We start from the raw sequence: 27,655 nt of genomic DNA on the forward strand, positions 1-27,655 counted from the left end.
CAAGTTACAGCAATAAATGAGTGGTACCTGTAATACTGAGATTTGGGTACACTTACTTATAATTGCATTCGTATACAGTACCGTAGTTATGGCATATGACACAGAGGAAGCAATTCAATAGCCCAAACATCAAAGCATACATATGAATATTAGCTAGTTTTCATCTTGAAACCAAGTGCATTCATGTCACACTGTGTCATACTACTATACGTAGTTAGCATGCATAGCGTCTTCTTCGTAGTACCAAGGACATGGCCAATCTGAAAAGATACTGCAGGTGTATGCCTACAGTTTTAATTATCAAAACAGCATGACAAATACTAATAGTTATTTCTTAACTGTATACCTAACAAACAGACTAGATATTATCCAATCTTGTCAGCAGCAAGATCTTGCATGCATGTTAGTATAGTAGCTGGCTTCTTGCTACAGAATAGAAGCAATACAATCTGCTGCATGCATAGATACAAGGCATAGCTACAACAAGATCATTGCACAATTTGTATTTACAGTACAGGATAAAACGTACTGTATACTTTCAAATTTTGGGCTAATATGTTTTCTTCCTCTCTACTATAAAACGGAACATAATGTGTTCTTTTTAGAGTTAAAAAATGATGAAAGTTTTACCAAAAAAATTATGAGTGCGTAACCATGCTAGTTGTCTAGAAGTAGTAATACAGTGGATTCTGGGTCAAGATTTCCTGGCAAACTCACCATGCATTACTAGGCATTCCACTCGTATAACCTGTTAAAGTGCCCAGCAACTATTTTATATGCATCACATGTAAAACCAAACATTGAACTCGTACAACCCGTTCGAGAACAAGGTTTGTGGTTCTTATCGACCAGTTCATGTGTGCTGCACATTAAACTAAGCATTAGATATTACAAAATTCTACTTGACACTTCAATATGAAAACTCACCGGTTGGAACTAGAGCAGTGTACTCTGTAGAAAGATCAAGATATAGGCTTGAGTACGTTATGTTTTTTAAATTACCTAATATTCTTTGTGGAAATTCTTTATTTTATTCATCTATTATTCCCAAAATTATTCCTAAATATTTCTGGAGTAATTCCTGGAATTGTAAAAGTCAAATGGATATTCTTCTGCAGCTGAAAATATAACCAATTGCAAGCATGAAAACTACCTAAAGATCAAGATACTCTAATAGAGCAGTCACAACTAAATTAGAGTATCTCGATCTTTTTGCCAGATTTTGTGCTAGCAATGATTGTGGATGTTCATTCACGAATTTTTTTGCGATATTACATGAAAATGTGTGAATTCTAATTACTTATTCTGGAAGATCACCCTATTATTACGGAATTATTCCTGATTCTTTTTACCACCGATTATTCTAAAAATTATTCTGGTATAATATACGCATGCCTATCTAGTAGAGCGGCTAAGCAACAAATTTTGATGAAATCATTCACTTTGTGATAAAAGCACCAAGTTTTCTGTGGAAGTTGAGTAAGGTATACTAAATCACATGAGGTACAGTGCCACATCAAAATGATTGCCTTAGGGCATGTTTTGAAACTTTTAAACTAGGTTAAAAGGCCATTTCTAGCTGGACTGGAAACCATACAAGTGTATTCAAAATCATTGTTTTTGTTTAAAATAGCATGAATGTATCTTACATTTACAGGTGTAATCAGAAAATCTTTCAAAATGTAGTAAAATAACCTGTTTTTAAACACTTTTAATGGAACCAATTGTTTAAAAAAGTACAGGTACGATCCAATAGAAATAAGATATTGCAGATCTATTGCTTCATATACCATGACCCTCCATGCTTCTTAATATTGCAAGCTAATGACCTGGATGGGCACCTTCCTTGATTAGCTTTTGGAAATGACCATCACTTGCTTGTGTATTCAGATGTAAAGTTTCAGTATATTTGCTATTGAGCCAGCCCAGGGCACTTTTAGGGCTTCCCCAATACATTTTCTATTGATTTTACTTTTCAGGTTCTTTGAGCATGATATGATTAGTAATTTTAATGGCACCATATCTAATATGAAATAATATGAATTAAGCAAATATTGTACCAAGTTTGGTGCTTTTATCAAAATGTGAACAATTTTTTCACTTAGCCGCTGTACTAATCCTATCGAGATGTGGGTGTGAGAGACACTCGACCAAACAAAGGGAGAATACATGAGCACCTTACACAAGAACAACAAGCTGGAGTAGAAAGTTTTGTTTTAATTAAGTAGGGTGGAGTCTAATAGGTAGATGTCAAACACGAAAACCTGTTAATTATTTAAAATTAATGGAACCATAGGTGGTGGAAACAGGGGGACCATGTGGACAATGCTTGAAAGAAAAGATCAAGATGCTCTAATAGAGCAGTTAGCTACTCTAATAAAATAGTCACCTTTACATTTCCTTTAAAAAACTGTAAGTAGCTACGAACAGTAAACTTGGCTCTCTGGGCTTCTAAACTATGAAAATTTGGGGGCAAGCACCCTGATCCCCAACATAATATCTGTTGTATGCTTCAAATTGAATTGGGTTTCATTGTCAAAGTTTGACCCCTCATGCTTTAGCTTGCTCCACTACCTCTTAAGGAGCAGTCGAAAGACACCTTAATAGAACAGCCAAAAGGGCTCCATTCAGCCTTGCAATCAGCTTTCTCCCCTTGCCTCATCACATAAAGTCAAGAGGTTTCCTGATGATTTAACTAAATTGCTGTATGGCTGACTTGCAGATAAGATTTCTACTGTTGAAAGAGATTTTTCAACTTGCTAAGTGTTTTCCCTTTATTCGCATTTTGTCCTCCATACAATTTTCATATGGCTGATGAAAACACTGGTAACATCTATAACATTGACTCAAAACTGTAGGCATTTCTTTCTTGGCCACCCTTAAGTTGGACTCTGAAGCAACAAATTTTATTGTATTTACAATGTATTAGTTTTTTGAGAATTCAAAGTGGATTTTTAAAGCATAAGATTGTGACATCTATTTTTTTCATTTTCATGCTGCTGTGGCGAGACTACCTCTGATGTCCATTCAATCCACTCATCCACCAATGTTATAATTTCTCAAACAATGGCCTTGTATCTCATAACTGTATTCCCATCAACTGTTTTCTGCCCTGATGTTTTGGGCCTGTTTACCTTGTTACATACACACACATACACAAAACACGTGTACATGTATCTACTTCTTTAGAAAGTGTATGTGTGTGTCTGTCTACGTGCGATGATTGTGTACATGTGCATTTGTGTCAGGGGCATATGCAGGAATTTTGAAAAGGAGGTTCCAGTATAGCTAAATGACTGTTATAGTAGAGTAGTTTATAGTTTATATTGCCTGCTTGCAGTATCTTGATCTTTTCGCCAAAATCACAATTTAGAACAATGCTACAAGTGTTGCTATCATCTGAGAGACTAAGATAAAAGTTTAAAATGTGTCCTGTTCCTTGTGTGTGCCCTTGTGTGTGTGCATGCGTCAGAGTATAGCCAGCCAATTTCTGATGGATGGACAAAGCTAGTATCAACTCTATACACACATAAAACATGCTCACGTTCATGTGAATCATTGTAAAAAAATAGTAAAATTATATGCACACAAGATCTATAGCTAGCTGTGCTATAATATAAACAAATGCTGCTTGCATGGTATGCAAATTGATATACTCAATTATATGCTATTCTATAACTTCTAGCCCTGGCCATGGTCTGTAGCTACAGTATCCATTGGTGATGATCGTTGTAGTTGTACATCATGTGACATCAACATTAGTAAACCTGGATAAAGAACCAAGTATAAAAACAATTGACTTACAAGCTACAATCAAATGGAAGTAGAGACCTGTGATATACTCAAAATATTTTAATAAACATTGTGTCCTAAATGAGCATGAAGGACAGGGATGCTAATGTATGAACCAGGAAAACTTATGCAGCATGCTTCTTAGTAGGCCTGTGTCAAATATTCCAGCAAAATAGAAAGCATGATAGGCTAGCGTGCTACGTATGTCAGTATAATACTAGCATATTAGGTAGATATATCAAACTATTGAGCTTAATTCCATCGATACTCCCTAATAGAGCAGTCATTGGAAAATACAAACTGCAATGTAGCACAAAAATACATTGTGCATACCTCCTTTGATCAATACTCTCTAATAAAACAGTCACTTTGTACTGAAATGCTCTAATAGAGAGAGTATTAACTGATTAAAGTATTCCAAAATATGGTAAGAAATGTGTTGTTAACCTAGGAGCATAATGTAAGCAAAATGGGGGATACTGAAGGGATTCCTGAAAGCAGTTTGGGTAAAATTGGCTCAGGCCAACTTTTTAGTATCAAATTGACTGAGTTGTAACAACTGTATGCTTTGCATACATTTGACCTTCTCTCCATTCCATGTTCCATCCAACCCTCATGGCATATAATTATTATCAAGTGTATGGAGCAGAATTTGCTGTTTTGTTTCAACTGGCGGATTCGGGCCTTTGGAAAAATCATAATTCAAACAATGTGGTATGTGTACTACTGCTGTCACAGTGTTGCTTGTGCTCTGCTATGAATCTAGTGTAGCATAACTAGCATTGAGCTAGCTATACTGTGATGGCTGGGCAAAAATTGATGGCTGGGAAGGAACTGCGATGGTTGAACAAATTAGTCTAATTTATATTTGAATTTGAAAATTAAGAGTTACAAGATTGAATCTGGAGGCAATTTTAATCCTACTATTATGGTAATTGCAAAGAATGCACATTACCTTGGGAAAGTTGAGATTGATTGTGAGAGCACTGTTCCTGTCTACCACTACATTTCATAGAACACTGGCTGTATATGTAGGTACATGTGCGCATTCCTATTATGAATTATTTGTAAAACCAAATTTGTACCACATATGTGTGCCACACACATACATATGGCAGGCTGTTGCTGACCCCAATATATGCTGTTGATAAGGAATAATTGTTAAATCTGTCTAATATGTGTGCACATTTGTGTGCATTTGTCCATGTACTTGTGTGTGTGGTATGTGTGTATGTGTGTGTGCATGCTTATAATATAATTATGTATATGTGTGTTTGTGTTTGTGTGTATATCTACATGAGTGCATCTGTGTGTGTACATACTGTATGTGTGTGTGCGTATGTGTGTGTGTGTTGTATATATATCTACATGTGTGCATCTGTGTGTACGTGTGTGCATGTGTGTACATGTATAGTGTGTGTTTGTGTGTGTGTGTGTGTGTGTGTGTGTGTGTGTGTGTGTGTGTGTGTGTGTATGTGTGTGTGTGTGTGTGTGTGTGTGTGTGTGTGTGTGTGTGTGTGTATGTGTAAAATTGATTGTGTGGTAGCAATAGTCTGGCCATTAGTTTATTTTTTGTATGATAACTGATGAGGTCCTGGGAACACATCTCAGTTTTTTTACTTGTTATTCTGCTATTAGTTAAGTCAACCCAGTAGTAGTAATGGAAATGTGTGGACACTGAAGAAGCGATTTTCTTACATCTCACGTATTGGGTTGAAAACAGGTGGATTGTGCCATTATCTGTGAACCTCCTGCTGAATGCTAATCTGTGAAGTACATGCTAATCAATAAAGCAAAGTGCATAGATTCTCTGGTAACAATAAAATAGTTTGAATTTGGCCGCTTTTACATTGTTTATACAGTAGCATTGCCGTATACATTGAAGGCGACCAAATTCAAATTATTTATACAAGGTAAAGGCCACCATAAAGTGCTATGCAATGGTGACATAACCAGCTAATACAGTAGGACATCAAATCTCGATTATCTAAACTCCTGATCATCTGAACAGCATAAGTGACTGTTCTATTAGAGTATTCTGTCATTAAGTGAACGTTCTATTAGAGTAAGTGTATGTTCTATTAGGGTAGTTGAACAGAACTTTCTATATAAATGAATGGGCTTCATTAATTCAAACAAATTCACTTATCTTAAACATTTTTGTTATTGAACTGGCACACAAATGCTTGGATAGTGGAGGTCCTACCGAACTTACTATACATCACAGGAAACATAATACAGGTTGTCTTATACGTAAACAATTTACTTGTTTATTTGTGACCCAGTCCTACACCTGCAGATACTGTAAGTTAGTGACTACTTTATTCATGGCTATAGACTGAAGTCACCTAATTAGTGAAGTATCTTTAGTGTATCTGCAGGTGTAAGTGACCTCCTTTGTTTCATTTCTATGATCCCTAATCAACTTAAAATTCCTAATTTTTACCTTGTAGTTACTTGTATATGTGACTGGATTTTGGAAAAATGATCCAAATCACGCATTAGAAGTTTCGAGATAAACGGTTTTAATTCAAGTCAGCATAACTCGCCAAGGATAGCAAGCACACGTATGAAATTTACACAAAATAATGATGCATCATTCTATTACCTTTCAGACCACTACCAGTGCTTGTAACTGTTTGTGGAGTTTCCCACCAAATAAGAAAGAAACGTGAGCAGTTGGATGAGCAAAGTTAGTATCATGAGTGGTCACAAAGGGGTGGAGGGTGAGAGGTGGTGGATTGGGCAAGAGAAAATCTTCAAAATGGAAGCAGATCACAATTGGAGTCCAGACACAAGATTACAGGGCTGTACAGAAAAACACCTGGCCAACATTGTCAGGCTGTCCACCAGTAAACCACTGACTCTTTCCTAGCCAGGTCCTTCACAAGGCCAGAAACCATCATTCGAGCTCTCCATGCCATACAGAAAAGACGTCTGTTAAAACCAGCCTCGAGTAGTTTGAGTAGTACTGAGAGTCAAAAGTAGTAGTACGATAGTGTAGCTATCCACTGGTGGTGTTAGTTTGATTTTGTCTGATGTATGATTTGGATCGGTTTTGTAATCTGGTCACATACTACACCTGTGGGGAAGTTCAAAATCACTGCACTGTGGTATACTGTATAAGTGATTTACTATGGTTTGTGACTACACCTACCATACATGGTGTACAGTAACTTTATACAATCTGCAAAATTATTACCTAAACAACTCAATAACGAGCACCTAAAACAACCAGATTTTACAAAACTTATCCAAACCACACAGCAGGAAAAATCAAACTAACACCACCAGTGGATAGCTGCACTATCGTACTATTAGTTTTGACCCTCAGTACTATTCAAACTACTCGAGGCTGGTTTGGACATACGTCTTTACTTGGTGGTGTGTAGAGCTCAAACGGCAGTTTCTGGCCTTGTAAAGGACCTGGCTTGGCAAGAATCAGTGGTTTACTGGTGGACAGCCTGATAATGTTAGCCAGAAATTATTTTGCTGTATGTCAGCCACTAAGGAGCCAGCACAGCCCTGTACTATAGTGTCTGGACTCCAAATCATGGTCTGCCTCCATTGTGAACTCTATCTCTTGTCCACCCTTCCACCCCCCCTCCCACCACTTTGTGAGCACTCATGATACTACTTCGCTTGTTCAACTGCTCAGATTTCCTATCTTATTGGCAGAAAACTCTACAAGCAGATACAAGTACTGGTAGTGGTCTGAAAGCTAATATATTGATACATCTTTTGTGAGTATTTCATATGCGTGCTTGCTATCCTTAGCAAGTTATGCTGACTTGAATCCTTTAAAACTGTTTATCTTGAAACTTCTAATGTGCGATTTGGATTGTTTTTACATAATCCAGTCACAATTATTTACCTTGGTTGCTGAGAAGATTGCCGATTAGCTTTTGTCTCCTTGGGGATAACTCAGTAATAATGAGTAGATTGGTGCTAAAGTTTCTCAAATGCCTAATCCATCAGTGATTCTACCACTAATCACATAGTTTTCCATACATTAGTTCCAATAGTAGGGAGTGCAATTAATCCCAAATTGCATGGTTTGTTTATTGTAACTATACTGTTAATCCGACAGCATGGAGTGATTCTATCAGCAACTGATGTTACCATAGTGATAGATGCCCTATTGCATAGCCACAGTAGTATGGTTGCTAGGTAACTTCTTCTAATGTAAATATTACTTTATTACCATAGCAATGGTTGCTAAGTGTGAATAGCCATCTGCAGTCGTTATTTTTGAATTTCTGTTGTTGCTTTGTAACAGTAGCTATGATTGCCAGATTAATTAGCACTAAGAGTGGTCACTATGTGACTAGTAGACAATCAGACACATTTTCGTGCTATATATTAGGGAATAATTGTACTTGTAAAAGCCTAAATTGTGTGTGATTACCTATACTAGCATGTACTGTTTCACTATAAATTGCTATCTCTGATCATTTCTTCAACTAGGGTGTAGAATATACTATTTATAACATGATTGTAACTTCATTATTATTATGATTATGATGTGATTTGGGTTGAGGCTTAGAAGCCTGTACACCCATTCAATTACATACATATACATACATAAATTAGATGCAATGAACAAAAATTAACTATGAATATAATTATTACATTAACATAAATCTATAGTCATAAAAGTAATTATCTATAGCTGATTTAAAATTATTTAATAAAGAATTTCCTACAATATCACTCGTAAGATTGTTCCAATCATTAATTACTCTAGTACCAAAATAGTTGACCCGACATGAAAGGTGGGCAGGGGGCTTAAGTAATTTATATGCGTGACCTCTAGTTTGTGTATTGTGGGAGAAAATAAAAAAGTCCAGATTGAAGTAATCGTTCGACATCTTGAAAAGAAATATTAAGTCACCACATCTGTGCCTGTACAAAAGAGATGGTAAATTCATTGATGTCAGTCGATCTATGTAAGACTTGTCTCTTAAAGATGGTACTAGTTTTGTAGCACGCCGTTGCACACCCTAAAGTTTACGTTAATCTAATACATAATGGGGTCCCCAAATTACATTTCCGTATTCTAATATTGGTCGAACCATTGATTTGTACAACCGTGATAGTTCATAACATTGATTTACATAAAACTTGATTATAACATGTACATAGCTTGCTCTAAGGATTGTGTGTACTAGTCATATTCCTATAAGCATGTTATAACTACATATGTATGTGTATATATAGTACTGTATGTATGTATGTACCACTCTGCGTGGGCAGTTCAAAGGCACCGCCAGTGCCATAATTTGTATATTGCACTGCTGCAGACCGCAGTGAGTGTATTATAACTTATAACGCACTGGTTGCGGTTTTGTAGACCACAACGAGTGCATTATAAGTTATAATGCACTGACCACAGTGCAATATACAGATATTGCATTGGCTGCGGTTTTGTGCAGCATAGCACAAGTGCCGGTGGCGAAGACCACTACGACACCTCACCTAATAGGTGGAAAGACACTTCACAGATCACTCGAATTCTTTTATAGCCTGACATGTAAAGGTTGATTGTGGGCCATAACATCACCAATACGTATAATGTTTACAAGCAGCCAATGGCGATTGAAAAAGCCAACGCGGGTGGCCACAACTCTAGTCTACATATATATAAACGTACTTATACACCTTACTAGTCTGGTGCTATCTTAGCTCAGATTAAACTGTAGTCCACTTCGACAATGACTCAATAAAACAAATATATTCTAAATAATACTAACCTTTACGTTCGATTGTGGTAACCAGTTTTGTCATGCCACCAGATTCGAGTTTAGCCAGTGTGAATAGTAAGAATTAGACTAGTATCGTTTATTAGTTAGGTTTTGTTTACTTAAACCGTCTATTTAGCTGCTTTTTTCGCTCGAGAGAATCACTATGGCGATTAGTCTGGTGCTTAGTCTATATGGCACGCTGGCATGCTGAGCACTACATGATGAGAGTCGAACAGCGAATGCAGGTTAGTGATATAACCCATAGCGTACTAGCTTTCAATATCTCAGGTGGCTGCAGTACTGCAGGGGGAACGTCATCGCAACGTCTGGCTTGGTTACCCACAATCGATGTTAGAAACCTGGCCTTTATAAGTGTTACAGCTGTCTAGTGAGACTCTCCCCACATATTAGGTGAGTGGTACATAACAGTTATACAACGTGCACTCGTGCTCTGCCTGTATAAACGCACTTGCCTTCGGGCCTGACGGCCCTCAGGCTCGTGCGTTTATATCAGGCAGAGCACTCGTGGCCGTTGTATAACTATATAATAACGGGGTCCACAATCCAACAATCAGTTTTTACAAAATCAATCCCCCTATCATTGTGGGATGTTCATTGCAGTATCCCATTGCTAGATCCACTATGAAACCGGAGGCACAATTATTGTCTTTATGAAAATAACACTTTTAGCATCTCATAAGATGAAAAAATTTATTTTTAAAGTTTCATGCTTCACAGAAAGGACCAGATAAAACTTACTACTCAGCCAGATCTTATCTAGTAGTTAAGAAGTACCGTAAATCAGAAAATTTTGGTATAGAAATTTTTCGTCTATTAAAATTTCGACGCAACAATTTTTCGTCACTGGTATAATCAACGAAAAGTTTTTGTGACAGAATACCTGACATTAATATTTTTGTACACAAATTTTTACTATAGTTTAAATAATTTGTTGCTTTAATTTTCATCAATGCAGCCAGGGAAAATATTTTTTTGATGGCAGATTTTTTTTGTGATTTACAGTATGTACAATAATAAACAAATGATTCGCTGGATTCCAAGCTCAAGGGTGCTTTCTTTCAAAAGTTAAGAAATGAAATAAAAATTTTCAGCCAGCCAACATTTCTTCACAGTGTGTAACATTGTTTTATGCATAGTCTGTCAACTCTGTTAGTCTGGAAAAGATCAGAAATTTCTCGCCATCCAGGTGAAGAGTATCAAATTAGAGTGCTTTGTTACGTGGGTTTCCTTTAGTAACACTAAAATCCTTCCAGCAATTCTGATACCACACTGGTAATCTAAGGTGTTTAGAATGATGATGAATTATGGTCCATAGCATTTGATAGTATGTAGTAACAGTTGGTATTGCTGTGATTTCATGTGTTGCAGTACAGTATACCAGTAGTTCCACCCAGCTTGACAATTTGGTGGTATAGAGCTTTGAACAATGTGTGGAGGTTATGGATGAAGTAATATTATTGATAACCACCATCTAGGGACATCTTTGCCATCATTCTAGTCAACAATTGATGGTTATTATGGCTGCAATAGCACTGGAAATGGCTAGAAAGTACAATGTAATTTCTTATGGCTGAAGAAAGATTTGACACTCATTACTCAGATGGTGAGAAGTGTCAGATCCCTTCCAGACTAACAGAATAGACAGACCATGCATCTAACCATATAACAATACCGTGAAGAAAAGTTGGCTTTACTTGTCTTGGCTGGTAGGGCAGCTTCAATTTGAAAATTAACATCCGTTTCTCAATTTTAAAAGAAATACTCTTGTGCCAGCACTATTGCTGTGCGTACTATTTAACTACAATAACTCTAGACAAGATCTGACTAAGTAGTAAGTTTCATCTGGTATAAAATTATTAAAAATAAATTTAGTGTCTTGTGAGATACTAAAAATGATAGTTTTATGAAAACAATAATCATGTCTCTAGTTTCATAGTGGATCTAGCTAGTGGTGAGTGTTACAATAAACATCCCACAATTTTAGGTGGATCAATTTGTAAAGTTGATTTTTCAAATTGCAAACACAAATAAAGTATATATGTACTACTGTACATGTACAATGTATAATATGTGTATATGTTTGTTTGATATTATAGAAGAGTCATTTCTCTGGTGGATCATCATAATTTTTGTAATCTGTTTGTGTTTTGGGTGCTGCATATCATCCACAATAATTTTCTTCTGTAAAAAAGTGAGAAGACTGAAGGTACGTATACACCTGTATAAGTATGCTCACAAACTTACTGAACATACAGTACATGAGATAGAGGTACTGACCTTTGCTACACAAAAACAAAATTTCAACTATTATTGTGAAGGTATATAGCTTTCCATACCGAATCAACCAATAGGTGTAGCCCACAAAAGCTAGTGTGAAAAAGTTGTGCAATTGTTTAATAACTGTCTAAGGGCACATTTTGTGTATGCATCATTTTTGTTCAAACATGGTCTAAGGGAAGCACCCAGGCCTTCCCCTTAGGACAATCCACTTTAAATCTGAACCCCCTTCAAAAAAATCCTGGCTATACCCCTGATTTTACTCAGTAATGCTCTGTTGGAGTATTTCACTATAAAGTGTTCTATAATATTAGAGAATATCGATCAAAGGAGCTACCGTATGTACACAGGGCCACCCAGAGAAATTAAGGGGCCCAGGGCAAAGAGTTAAAGTGGGGCCCTTCACCCAAGTTGTAAGTTGAAGACCAAAAAAAAAAAAAGGTCACAACCTGCTGACAATGACAATAACTACCCATCACCAACCACATCTCCTTATCTATAAGCTTGCTACACTGTTCCTCTGAAGAATACTGTGACTGCTCTATTAGAGTATTTAGATCTGACTACTAGCTCTATTAGAGTATATCGATCTTTTAAACAGGTATTCAGGGGGCCCTTCATGGGGCCTCCTGGGGCCCCTTTCAGGCTGGGGCCCGGGGAAAAATGCCCCAGTTGCCCCCCCCCCCCCTGTGGGCGGCCCTGTATGTACAGTACAGTTTCCACTGACTGCTATATTAGGAAGTATCGAACTATTTTTGTGGAAGTAAGGCCACTCCAAGTAAAATCCTTGTTTCCCATTTCATTGACCTCAAAAATACATGTGGGTGGGAGGTTCATTATCCATTATTCATTATAGATATTTCCACAAATTTTCGGAATTCATAACTAACTTACAGGTTCCTGGTAAGAATACAGTAGAAGTATTTAAACCAAGAACCTGAACAGTGAAAAGCTAGCTAAATGGGCTTTCTGAATGCTAAACTAGTTACTGCTATGCAATCACAGGATAAATAATGAATAAAGTGTTCAGTTGACAGCAATCATGAAAGACCATGCGGGAAGAGGATCTGCATGCGGGCGGGAAATGGGAAACAATGAATTTTCTAGCAATGGCCTAAGCTTCATAGTTCCTAATACCGTAATTCGCTTTATTTTCATGCAAAATGTTTTTGTGATAAAATTTTTCGTGTAAAAATGATTTCGTATGATTTACGTGAATGACTGCTCTATTAGAGTAGTTCGACCTTGTATAAAAATTTTCGTGCAAGAAATTTTCATACAAATTTAGCATACAAAAATTATTTTACAACGAAAGAAAAAAGCAAATTACGGTATGTTAGTATTATGCTGGCACAATACCCCAGCCTATTATGCTTTTTATTACGCTGGCATATTTGATGCAGGCCTAGATCCCAAATGGTAGACAGTGGCGTAGCCAGGAAAAAAATTTTACCAAGGCAAAGTTGAGAGGGTCTGCTTCTGACTCAACTGATTCACAAAAACTTTCAAGTATTGGTGGTACAGCATTTGCAGGTTGACTCTCTGGTTGGATGGAAGAAACTGTTTCAGAGTATATTTTCTACATGTCATAAGTAATGAATGCTCCAGCTTAGATAAGTAATGCTATGCTTCAATTATTACTCAGCACAAAATAACTGACTTACTCTGCTGAAGATATTTTGCATGGTCAGGCAATCGATGGACTACAATGCATGGAGGTCATCTACTTTTATCGATCTCAGTGATGTGATATTTTGTAGCTATCTCTTTCATGTGGTACTCACCTACATGTACTAAACATATCAAGCTAGGGAGTATGGGGGCATGCTTCTTCAAGAAAAATTTTGAAAATACGTGCTTTGAAATGGCATGTGGAGGCTGTATTTGTAACTGCTAATGCATGATGTGCAATGATCAATTAGCTCAATGCAATACCATGTAGTTGTCTCATTGGAACTCAGTTTGAAAAGTAATTTAAAGACAATTAACATATAATATGTAAATGATTTAGACCAAGCAGTGTAATGAGAACAGTGGCTATAATCTGTACTGAATGCTCTATTAGAGTATATTACGATGACTGCTCTATTAGTATAGCGGCACAACCAAAAATTGTGCACTTTTTCATAAAACTATGAAACTTTCCACATAAATAGTACTCCTCAATACATGTATTTTTAGATATAGTGCCATCGCTGATTTGACCTTTGGTGACCTTCACTGCCATATTTGTACAGAAAATTGATCACTTTTGTCTTTAATTCCCTGAGTCAGTAATTAACTTTTTAAAACGTGGCACCAAACAAAAGATCGTGCTGATAGAAACAATTTGATTTTTATTTGAAGTCAATAGGAGATTTCATTCTTACGTTATGAGTGTTTTTATTAGCTGCAAAATTTGATAAATTTATGCATAATTATCTACCCACAGGTAATTCATACCTTGAGGGCAGGTAAATTTATCAAATTTTGCAGCTAGTAAAAATGACCATAACTTTGTAATGAAATCACCTCCAAGTTGTTTCTATCAGCAAGAAATTGTGTTTGGTACCATGTTTTAACAAGTTAATTACTGCCTCAGGGAGTTAAGACAAAAAATGATCAATTTTCTGTACAAAAATGGCCATAAAGGTCACCAAAGGTCAACTCAGTGATGGCACTATATCTAAAATTATGTGTCATGAGGAGTACTATTTATGTGGAAGGTTTCATGGTTTTATGAAAAAGTGCAGAATATTGTCAATTTGGGGGCTACACTGCTATACTATATTAGAGTATCTCGATCTTTTCATGCAAATTCAAGTAGCTGAAAAGTGGTCCAGCCAATGCTGGACCGTGTCACCGTGGGCTCTGGCCCTGCTTACTACAACCATAGACTCTATTATGTGTGGTAGTAATGCTGTCTAGTAGTAACATTTGAGTAGAAAACTCAGGGTGCCAAAACTCAGGCCTGCTCAGCCTGAATTATTGAGAATTTTTTACCGAGGCAGCTGCCTCGGTTACCTCAATGGTAACTATGCCACTGGTAGATTTGAATCTAGTTACTGGACAGGCAGCTTACGCTGATTTGTGTAGGAATGCTTCTTACATAATTCAACAACATTCTGCAAACATTCTCTCTATAAAGTTCTACACATGTAGGAACCATGTTCCTACACAAGTGTAAAATTCCTTCCTGCACTTTACCCCCAAAACTATGATTTCTTTTTGTAATTTAGAATATGTTTCCTGACATGCAGTGTCAGTTTAACAGGTCTGGTGTGATATGTGAGCATTGTCAACAAGGTCTCAGTGCTGTGTTTGGTTCATCACAGCTGCAGTGTAAACAATGTTACAACATCCATTTGTTGATCATAATACCTATAGCAATAACAGGTATTGTGCTGGTGATAATGCTATTTGTATTGAACTTAATTGTAACAAAAGGAATTAGTACATTCATCCTTTATGTGAACATCATCAACACAAATTATTCAACTTTGTTGCCAAACTGCTATTCACCTATTTGTATTCTATTTTCAACTTGGATTTAGGCATTGAGACATGTTTCTACAGTGTAATGCAATAACATAACTGACTATGGCTACAGTTGACTTTTTCATCCTTCTTATGTAGAAATAGCATAAGCATGCATGCAATGATTATTGGTAGTCATTGCTCAAGTAAAGTACAAAGGCTTACTGCATGAAGAAGTTTACATGTTCCACATTCTTCTTAATGAGTTATACTAAACATACTGCTGACAAGTGTGGGATCAAATTCACAGTACTGCTTTGTGACCTGCTTGATCTTCTTATAACAATGCTGATATTTAATACTCTTCACATATTTACAAGGTCATTGTTAAGATTTACGCAAACTTATTAATTGCTTCAAGTCACTACTTAGGACCAATACTACCACTGGACTGGATTACAACTCTTGCTAAGGGTTGTGTTGTTTAGCTTGTCAGCTTTAAAACAGAGTTCAGCCCTATTAATGGAATGGACCTTAAGTATGTTGCATTCAAGGAGTTATACAGCCTTTTAAGGGCAGATTCAAGAAGACACAAGAATCTTTTGTTCTACTAAATCTCTTGTTGCTGTATTTATTTGCATTACATGATCATTACAACAATACAAACACTGCAGTAGCTCAGTACCTCATCTTAGTTGTACTCTTGTATTTCATACTCTTCATAATGCACACCTGTATAACTATGTTATGTGGGAGTGAAAAGGGACTGAACAGTTGAAATACAGTATTTTATCATCATGCACTTATTTATGAAGAAGAAAAACAAAAGAAAATCAGTTGAGTTCAATTTGCAAAACAGAACCAGTGAAACCCCAGATGTAACATTCAACCTTAAAGAGTTTCAAGAGCCTCTCATGGCAGTATTTCTACCAGCAATCCAGTAGATTAACTAACAATGATAACTTACTATGGTTTTTTACAAACAATTGAGGTGCTAAATCATGCATACATTGTAAAACTGCTGTAACCACATTCATTGAATCAATAGTCGAGTAACTGTATCATGTAAATTAAAACTACAGTATTATACTCTATAATGGACAGATATTTATGAGGAGGGGGTCACTTTAAGATTCCATTATTCACTGGCATATGCACTAGCTAATGATTTATTTATAAAACATCATTATCTGAGCAGCTACAGTAACTGTATACTATTCAGTAATTATAATTTCTTACCTACAATGAATGGTCTGAATGCGAGTTTCAGCAATAATGCATTTCCTTCTGACAATTTAAGTTGCTTGTTGTATGTATGTTGCAACATCTGATCCTCTACTTCTGGTAGCCAAAATACCAGATTTCAACTGATATTTTTACCTAGTATTAAGTTTGTACATAGTCATAGAGAGGGTGTAGCATAAATGCTGTGGTATGTTTTAAGTTTAAATTTAAGGAGTATACAGTTTAGGGGTTGCAACATGCAATCCTAAGATTTAATATACAGGGTACAAATTTATTTTAAAAACGCTAAGTGCTGCCAACAGTGTTTATCAATGTTGTAACTGTTCAAAAAAAGATTTCTCAATTTATTTTCACTAGAGGAGAGTAATGAATCACTTCTGGTAGAGAAATGCATAAAATTTCATACTTTAGTGAGATTGACATGCCAGGATGTTTATAGGACAATAGTGAGAGTCTGTGAGACAACAATGCATAGGTCAAGAGGAAGAAGTTCGTCATCAGCTCATGCACACACTAAATGAATGTTTATTGTTACAATTTAGTTAACTGTAAGGAAACCATTTGGATGTTCTGTTATTAGAGTCCTGAATATGCAATACAGCTTTTCTTTACATACATATTACATTTATTATTTAAATTATGCCTCTATTATATTCTTAGCCCCAATGGCTAAATAACTTTTTTTTTTACAGTTAACCTTAACCTGATATGGGTTCAGTAATTTTTTTCAAGTAGGTATATAATATTGTGTTCTGTACTGTCATGATTGTCCAAACAGTTAAAGCAAAGTAAGGGTTTATGTGGAGAAGACTGAGGGCAAATTAAGTTTTGAGCTGTGACAGGACCATGGAGATGATTTGAGAAAACTGATTGAGATCTAGTGAGCTGAAGGGGATGCAAATACATTACAAATCATGGTTCAGTTTGCAAACAATTTTTTAGAATAAAATAAATTAAAATTAAATTATGGTGATTTTAATAGTGGACTGTCGGGCTATAGGTTGGATGACTTAGGTTGACTGGAAGGCAATTTTTAATCAATTAATCACAAAAGAGCAAGATTTTGAAAACAGGTAGGTTGGATCTTTAGCTACAAAAGAGATTTAAGATGGACACGTACATTTAAACAATGGTGCATGCTTTGATGTTTTCAAGCATGAAACATAGGCATAGCAATATTTTTAAGTAACGGGGCCTAAGACATTGTGTTGAAAAGCAAAAATTAATACTAGTATAGAAAAGGTCCTCTACCAAATATGCATTGTATCAATGACAAAGCACATAAGAATCCTTATTTACAACTTCACAGTTTGCTACATTGCTTCTCTGAATACTGCAACTGCTTTACTAGAGTAATTCACTGCTCCATTAGAGTATCTCGATCATTTTGCAATTTACAATCAGAAAATTGCAAGGGGGCCGGGCTCCAGCCCCTTTGGCCCCCTGGGTTGCTATGCCTATGTGAAAGGTTTTGTTCTGGTAGGAGACATGTATACAGGTAAGACACCTGGCCACAAGTTTTGACAAACAAATTGCATACTTTGTGAGTCATTAACAAAATTACAGCTACAAAAGCCAGTGGATGAACACCCTTCAGGAATGATCAAATAATCACCTTCAGTCTGGGTTGGCTCTGCCTTAGTGATCATTCCTTTGGGGTTGTGTGTCCACTGAAGAATTCTAGTAATGCATGTCTTTCCTACACAAACATAATTTTTATGTTTCAATATATTATTACAGTTCTAAAGTGCAGCTTGCTATTTCTTTTACAGCTAGCCATTTACAACTGGCCAAATGTCATGTACTGTAACTAGCTACTTTCTTATCCCCTGCTTAGCCCTTCCTCTTGCTTTTTTACCTTCTCATTTTCACAATTAAATTACAATTGCAGTTTACTAACTTTCTAGATAGTTTAGCACACTAGCCATAAATTGCTGAGAGAGTGCTTCAGCACCCCCAGCCATATCTGTACATGAGTGTGTATCAGAAATGCAAGGAATTGTTGACATAATAACATATTTCATAATAATAATATTAAGTTATGTCAAGATAATTCTTGTACTATAGTGCTTCTTAGTACTACGTATAAAAAACTTCAACAAACACATTCAAAATGTTTTGAGAGGCCCTAACATTGTATCTGTAATTTTATAGCTCAATATTTTAGTACTGAACTCACTTACTGAAGGTACCGTCAATTATTTTATTGTGTTCTGTTGTATGTTTCACTTTAGAAGCCTTTAGTGGTGATGTTGCAATGCTGTGTAGCTAGGAGGTGTACATAGCTGCTATTTTTTGCTTGATCGTATATATTAGTATTTGCGTGTTCAGTATCTTATATCAATATAGTATTATTATGATGTGAACATGTGATATCTGAAAATGAAGCTGCGTATAGCTACTCCTAGCCTGTTTGCATTCACCTGAGCCCTCGTTTCTTGTTATATGGGCCAGCTACCCAAGTATTTAATAGCACTGTGAGTCCCTTTAAACACTGGAATTGTTTATAAAAACATGTTTTGATACAGGCAAGAACAAGTGAGTTGTGAGTCTTTGAAAATATTCCATACATTTAGTATGGATGATTCAGGCATGCAAACTTGTTTACAACATGAAAACATGCTTGTTCCAGTACAAATCCATCGGAAGTGAACCTCTTTGATGTGACTATATTTGGTGGGGCTCACGTACTGACTACATTGTATATAATGTAACAGTACCTATCAGCATTTCAGTCATACAGCTGAATTAAAAGAGTCAGCAAGTATGTACTGTAGTTTTAACAGCTGGAAGTATAGTAAACAGAAGAATATTAAGACATAGCAGCTATTTTTTTGGCGAATACACCTGGTCACAATGAGGAGGTATGATAATGCATTTTTATGCATAATTGGATATGTGTGTATGCATGTAATAATAATCTAAACCAAAATAGCCAAGCTGTAAAAATAGAGTACGGCTCCCAAAAAAGGCCAGATGAAAAAAAGATATGAAATCCAAGGTGGCAGCCAAGAAATGGTTGTGATGGTAGGATAATGGCAAAAAATTTAATTACGACAATTCAGGTGAATTTGCGTTGCTTCCTCCCTAGGATTCAGCACCAAATGCACCCGAATTGTCGTAATTAACATTTTTACCATTAACCTACCATCACAGCTATTTCTTGGCCACCAACTTGGATTTCGCATCTTTTTTTCATCCTGGCCTCTTTGGGAGCTGCACTTTTTTTTACAGCTTGGCTGTTTTGGTTTAGATAATCATACCACTTCTTTTTGCATTGCAAGTCACTAAAGTCAGTCATTAACTGGCTTTGGTGCTTCCTTCTAACTTGTTTTTTTTTTCTTTTCTGCAGGAATTATGGAACAAAGGAAGAAATTTTGTGTACAGCTTTTTGTCTGATTAAAACGGTTTATATATTTAACAATGAAAGATAATTACATACTGTAGTTAATAAGGTGACTTCTTATACATATGTAGCTGAACTCTCTACAGGGTAACTTCTTCTACCTGATCTCTCTACAGGGTGACTTGTTTGTAGCTGAACTTTCTACATGATGGTTTCTTTGTAGCTGAAGCTGCTGAACTCTCTACAAGATAAGCTTATCTTTCTACAGAGTGACTTGTTTGTAGCTGAACTCTCTACATGATGGTTTCTTTGTAGCTGAACTCTCTACAGGGTAACTTCTTCTAGCTGAACTCTCTACAGGTGACTTGTTTGTAGTCGAACTTTCTACATGATGGTTTCTTTATAGCTGAACTCTCTACAAGGTAACTTGTTCTAGCTGCTCTTTCTACAGGGCGACTTGTTGTAGCTGAACTCTCTACAAAGTGACATTTTCTAGCTGAGCTCTCCCTTGTTTCTAGGTGATCTCTCTACAGAGTAATTTGTTAGTAAAGCTGAACTCTTTACATGGTGGATTTTGGTTGTTAAGCTCTCTGCATGAAGACTTGTTTGTAGCAGAATTTCTACAGAGTGAATTGTTTGTAGCTTATCTCTCTACAGGGTGAATGACTTATTTATAGCTGAACTCTCTTCAGTGTGACTTGTTAATTATACAGCGATATATTTGTAGCTGAACTCTCTACAAGGTTACTTGCTTGTGGCTGAACTGTCTATAATATTAACTGGTTGCTGCTGAACTCCCTACAGCATAACTTGCAATGTAATAGAAATCTATAATGGAGTAAGTCATAAAGTAGCTGAATGCTCTATTAGGGTGACTGTTCTATTAGAGTATCTCTATCTTGCATTTGCTACACGGAGTTGGCTTTGGAATCATACGTCAGTGGTTTGTAAACCGATTGTTCTGTACTACTGCAAGGATTTTCTACGGTGATTATTCCAGCTACATACCCATTTTCAGCTCACTGTTCCAAGCGGTTTGCCTGGTAGCTAGGCGTCAAAATTATTGGTATTTTTATTCACGAATCTCGATCGCGAAATTGTTACACACCTTTGGTTTCTTGTCATATCTCCATGATTTGTATTTGGATTGCTTTTAAACCACCAAAAAGCACTCCTACAATGGTTGATCTATCCACAAAACGATTTTCAACTCATTCCATGAAGTGGTTTACCCTGTAGGCGTGACAACAAATCAATCTTGTTTTACACGAATAATTGGTCATAAATCCTTAAACGTTCATCCGATTTACACCAAATGTGATACTACGATTCGCCTTTGGACTCCCTTTCTGTGTACCAAATTTCAAGGCGATCGGAGTACGCGTTAACGTTTTATAGCAATTTTGCAAGTGTGCGAAAACACGAAGAAACAAAAGACCAAACTTTCGCTGCTCTTATCTTGGAAATAGCTTGAGCGATTTCCTTCAAATTTTGGAATGTGGAGTGCCCTAGCTGGCGGGCAACTGTGAAGCAAATTTTGTTCCAATCGAGTAAGGTATCACCTAGATCCAAAAGTGTGAAAATGAAGTTTTCTTTCTTCCTGTCAATATACCCACAATGTGGCGAGCCGGCTTCTTGGGCCGCACGACACAATATCGTGTGTCTTGATTATTTCAAATCATGTATGCATATGACATTGTATGTATAGAGTGGTATGAATTATACAAACATACATTAAAGGATATAAGTACAGAAATACAATTACGTAATTGACCTACTATCCCTACAGTTTCTGTCTACTCATGACACCAATACTAGCTATACTACTCCAGGTAATGGCTCATACTGTCTTTATCATACCTGATGATCACCATTCCACCAATAGTGAAAACACTTGTTTTCTGTCACATTGTCAAAACAATGTTAAAAGTTACTTCACCTCTAATACCCAGCTGTATTTTCTTTCTGGAACTTATCTCCTTAATGAGGACTTCATTATTCAGAATTTGAATAACTTTTCCATGAGTGGAAACCATACCAAAATAAAATGTGCCAATTTATCAGTTGGAATAGCAATCAGTAATGTACAAAACATTGTCATCAATAATATAGATATAACAGACTGTGGAAGGCATTATTATAATGCTTTTGCTGTATCTTATCATCTTGCATTAAGACAAGTACATCATTGGAATGCAGCTGCATTTCTACTACTTAACTGTGTGTCTGCGGTTGTTGAGAATATATCAATAACTGTTAACATTGGTGTTGATGGATTAGCTGTCATCAATGTGGTGGAGTCTGAACTAAATGATGTCCATGTCCATGTGGTATCTTCACAAACATCTAATGCTACTACTAATGGCATGCTAGTATGTTATTCTTCTTTGAAGCAAAAAAGTAGTAAATTGACTATAAAGAACTTCATATACACACAAACATATTGTTTTCACAAAAGAATACAAAATGCATTCCTTATGCTATTTTCTCGTAACAAAGTCAAACATTTTATTACAGTCATGAACACTGCACTTAAAAGTTTGTGCAACGCTCGTGCATTATATTATTATAATGTACAGAATTATGAACAAATTGAAGTTAACTTTAAAAGCTGTCACATTTACAATAACGGTGCAAGTTCCTCTCTAGTACTTTTCATACTAGAATCGTGGCACTCTGACTATGATTTTCTCCACATTAGTAACACTACATTTCACAAAAATTCTAACTTAAGTTCAATAATAACTGTTGATAATAGTGGTCAAATCGGTGTAGGTGTATTTGCGGTAGAAATTAGTAATTGCAGTATTGATCACAATCATGTCATGAACATCATTAAAGACATCACAAAGGTGAATGAACGGCAGAGGATGCTGCTTGTCAGCATTGAAATACACGATACCAATATCTTCAATAACAAACACAGTAATGGAAATAGTATGATATTGATTTTTAATGGAGATGTCTTCTGCAGCAACACTAAAATTACAAACAACATCTACTATAAAAACATTGTGGAACTCAATTTATCTTCCATGATAATTAAAAATTTAGTACATATTTCAAATAACTTTGCTAGATATGTTTTAAAAATTACAGAAAGTTCATATATTTTAATAGATGATAACAGCATATTTAAAGTGACAAATAATGTGGTATACTCAGTGTTAACAAAGACGATTACATACAATAAGCAAATAAAGTCACTGTGCTATTTTCAGTTCACAGCAATTATTTCAACTAAAATAGATATAGTAGATAACATGTACACTGCACCCAAAAACTTAAATGATGATGAAAATTACTTTAGAAATTGCAATTGGACTTTAATTGGAGGCAATTCCTTGATACACAGTAGTCCAGATGATGTTTTCGCTAAAGTTTTAAACATGACAAATGTAAAAATTGACAAAAAGGATATAGGAATAATTCCTTCTAGTATTTGCAGGTGTGAGAACTTATTGACTTATGACTGTACTTCACATGAGCTAGGACAAGCGTTTCCTGGCCAAGTTTTAGTGGTCAACTTAATTGTACCACGACTATTATTGTCTTCAAAAAGTTCAGTAATATTGCTTTTTGACACAACATACTTACCATACAATGGTTGCAGGATTAGTAAAGCTACTGAGATGTTACAGATGCACAAAACTACTGGTTGTAATCAGTATAACTACACTGTGTGGTCTGATGAAGCTGAATGTGAACTGCACCTGAGTGCTGAAGGAATGCCAGAAATATTCTATGTTAAACTACTACCTTGTCCAGTAGGGTTTTCATTACAGTCTCATTTACAAAAATGTCATTGTGACTCTGTGTTGGATTGCGATATTATTTCTGTCACTACATGCAACTTAGCTGATGGGACTATATTACGTCCTGCTAACAGTTGGATATCAGGTGATACCATTAATGGCTCACATGAGTACCATGTCTCCTCTCAGTGTCCATTTGACTACTGTTTACCCTACTCATCATACCTCAACCTGTCCACTCCTGACATGCAGTGTCAGTTTAACAGGTCTGGTGTGTTATGTGGACATTGTCAACAAGGTCTCAGTGCTGTGTTTGGTTCATCACAATGTAAACAGTGCTCAAACATCTACTTGTTGATCATAATACCTATAGCAATAGCAGGTATTGTGTTAGTGATAATGCTATTTGTATTGAACCTGACTGTAACAAAAGGAACAATTAATACATTCATCTTTTATGTGAACATCATCAACACAAATTATTCAACTTTGTTGTCAAACTGCTATTCACCTATTTGTATTCTACTTTCTATTTTTAACTTGGATTTAGGAATTGAGACATGTTTCTATGAGAACATGACTGGTTATGTTAAAATATGTTTACAGTTGACTTTTCCATCTTACCTCATAGCAATAGCATCAGCACTGATTATTGGTAGTCGTTACTCATACAAAGTTCAGAGGCTTACTGCACGAAGAAGTTTACATGTGCTGGCCACTCTCTTCTTGTTGAGTTATACTAAAATATTATCCACAGTATGTCATGTCTTGTTCTTTTATTCTAATACTATTTACCTTCCCAGTAGACACACACAGCCATTCTGGTCAACAGATACAAGTGTTCAGTTGTTTGGAATCACATTCACAACACTGTTTGTGGCCTGTTTAATTATCTTTATAACATTGCTGATATTTAATACTCTTCTCCTTTTTACAAGGCCACTATTACGATTTAGATTTGTTAGCAGTTTCAAGCCACTACTTGATCCATACCTTGGTCCATACAAGGACAAGTACTACTACTGGACTGGATTACAGCTCTTAATGAGGGCTGTGTTTTTTAGTCTGTCAGCTTTTAGAATAGAGTTCAGCCTTATTAGTGGAGCAATTGTAGTAGGAATCTTGCTTTGTATTCAAGGAGTTATACAACCTTTTAAGAGCAGATTCAAGAATATACAGGAGTCTTTTGTTCTGTTAAATCTCTTATTGCTGTATTTATTTGCACTACACGATCATTACAACATTACAAGCACTGCAGTAGTACAGTACCTCATCTTAGTGGTACTCTTGTATTTCATACTCTTCATATTGTACACCTGTATAACCGTGTTGTGTGGGAGTAAATTGGAAATACTGAAAGAGTTTGTTACTAGATACACATTGAGGTGGAAGAAGAATAAAATGATAAAACCAGCTGAGATATGCATGCATAACACAATCAATGAAATCCCAGATGTGACTTTCAACTATAAAGAATTTCAAGAGCCGCTAGTTGCAGTAACTGATTAGTATAACTTGCTGCTAATTAGCTAATTAATATTTAATTAATATAAAGCACTTTTGTGACATAACAATGATAGTTTTATGAACAATTATTGCTGTAAGTCATTTGATTGGCTGCAAACAAAACAATAAGAAAAATACACTAACATTGTATTATACATGTATACAGTACATGTACAGATTAATAAGTTAGTACATTATGTAATTACAGCAGCTACAGATAACAGTATCCTAAAATACAATGGCAAAATACATAGTCTACAGTTCTGTGCATATCACTCTTTGTATCATAACTTGCACAGCAAGGAGTGACATGGTAAATACAACTGGGTACAAAATTTAGTCAATTCCACTTTTAATCCAGCAATATTTAATGGAATAAGATAGTGAAGCTCAGTATGTAGATGTCAATAGGCCAGTATGAGGTTCTTCATGGATTTAGATACAGAGCAGTTCTAAAAGTTTGAAATTTGAGAAGCAAATTAAAGCACAAGTAAAATTCATTATTAATGCTTTGAATACTGAAGCTTACTACAGTGTATTCTTACAATGTTACAAATACTAAGTATTGATCAGAGTAGATTTAGCAGGAATGTATACCAGATATACCTGGCTAATACTGTATACAGTATATACTGCATTTAGACTCAATTAGGCTTATGTAATTGTGTTGGAATAATATTGAGCATAATAGGCTAGCAAAGTATCAAGTATTATACCAGAACAATTTTCAAGATTTTAAACTAAAATGTGTAATAAGTGCAGCAAAAAATAAGTACAAAACACATTATTTTTATGTCAAGGACATCTTTAATGTTTATTATTTTCATAATTTTTGGCTGATCATTTGCACTTTGTCATGGTTAGATCCCAGGCTGCGTGGCTCCTCAGGCACTTGCCTAGACTGTGTAAGCTGTCTGTGGATTATTCACCACCTGGTCTGGGAATTTTCTGCATTCAGCATAGTTTTCAGATTCAGGTTTCTGGCTCCATGTGCCACAGGCTAACTTGTTGCCTACCTGCGGAAACAATTGAACAATGATAAGAAAGAGATACTCTAATACAGCAGTCAAGAAAGGCTTACAAAAACAGTCAGCTCCTGAGCATACAGTAATCTTAATTTTGAAAGCACAATTTTGACCATAATAGACACAATTTTTTAGCACTGCTCAAAAGCATAATAGGTTATTTTCAATGCATAATTGCCTCAAGCCTAGACTCAATATGTTCAGCATTTTGTGTGGGTAATAACTCTTATATACAGTTGCACTCCACCTTCAGGTCATAAACATATGCTCAAAATCTAGATGAGGATACATTCCTAACATGCAGTAATATGATGGGATGCAGAATTGTGTCACATAAGTGTGCATGGTTGCCATGGTGCTAGTAGTATCATACAGAAACAGATATAATAGAACCCTCAGGCCCTTAGTAATGTCCTCGCTTTGCTCGTGCACTACAGACCCGGGCCTTCTGGTTTATAGATGTGACTGGGCCTATGAAAATAGGACATGTGGGCAACAAAATTTGACTGTTATTTTAATGTTTCATGAATCATAAGCTATGGCCATGCAATTTTCATCGCTTATTAAACATCTGATTGGCTTTATAATGCAAGTTACAGAATGGAGATATTTTATTCCAGAACTGAGATATGATTTGTAATGTGATGGGATGTAGTTTGTGCCCACATGCCCTCTTTTTGCAGGCCCGGTCACAAATTCCATAGATTCCACATTGTACCTGTATAATTATTTCATACTGTAGTTATGTGACCAGACTTGTGAAAAGGGGTTTACCACAGACATAAACTCCATGAACTTGGAAGACCTTATTTAACTTACAGTAGCTGTCAAGCCTGCATCAATTTGCAAAATGACTAAAATACACACACTCTCCACTGGCCATTATGTATAGTTCTATCATATCCCTCGTAACCATATTATAATATGTAATGGTTACAACATGCAATATATACACAAGCATAAGGGCTGCAGTCCCGAGTATATACATGTGCATATTTCAAGCAAATCACAAGTGCCTATGTTAAAACTGGATGACTCATCTGCAAGTGTGGCAAACTGCAGGCATGCTTCACAAGTGTATGTATTTATATGGGGCCATGTCAATTTGGTTGTGGATAATGTACATATAAATGACAAGGTGTTGCTGTGGTCAAACATAAGCATATCAACACGAGTGTACAAACTCTTTGATTGTGGGTATGTAATTTAATACAGAAAGCCTTGCAATAATGTTTTTAGTGCACTAATGTTCGTACTTTACTAGCCATGAGTATAACTACACACTAATTTCTAATGCAATACACCCAGGATTATACATGACATCATGCCAGGTGTCTAAAACAGCAATATAAATTAACAGGTGCACTGTGAAAAAAGAGGAATATAAGATGGTATATCTAATGGCTTAAACTATACAAATAATCTCAGTATAGTCTTGAATTATACTAACTATCTTATACTTTAGTATAAACCCCATCTTATATTATG

General features: G+C 35.9%; 1 protein-coding gene across 1 annotated transcript; it reads left to right on the forward strand.

Moving 5' to 3' along the window:
- Positions 1-18,854: 18,854 nt before the first annotated feature.
- LOC136264281 (uncharacterized) lies at positions 18,855-25,347 on the forward strand. Its single transcript, XM_066058989.1, has 3 exons — positions 18,855-19,012; positions 19,064-19,399; positions 21,671-25,347. Exons 2-3 carry the CDS (start codon positions 19,392-19,394, stop codon positions 25,143-25,145), a joined length of 3,483 nt encoding a protein of 1,160 aa, XP_065915061.1. The 5' UTR covers positions 18,855-19,012; positions 19,064-19,391; the 3' UTR covers positions 25,146-25,347.
- The last annotated feature ends 2,308 nt before the right edge of the window (positions 25,348-27,655 follow it).

Source organism: Dysidea avara, chromosome 1 (genome assembly GCF_963678975.1).
Source record: "Dysidea avara chromosome 1, odDysAvar1.4, whole genome shotgun sequence".
Lineage (NCBI taxonomy): Eukaryota > Metazoa > Porifera > Demospongiae > Dictyoceratida > Dysideidae > Dysidea > Dysidea avara.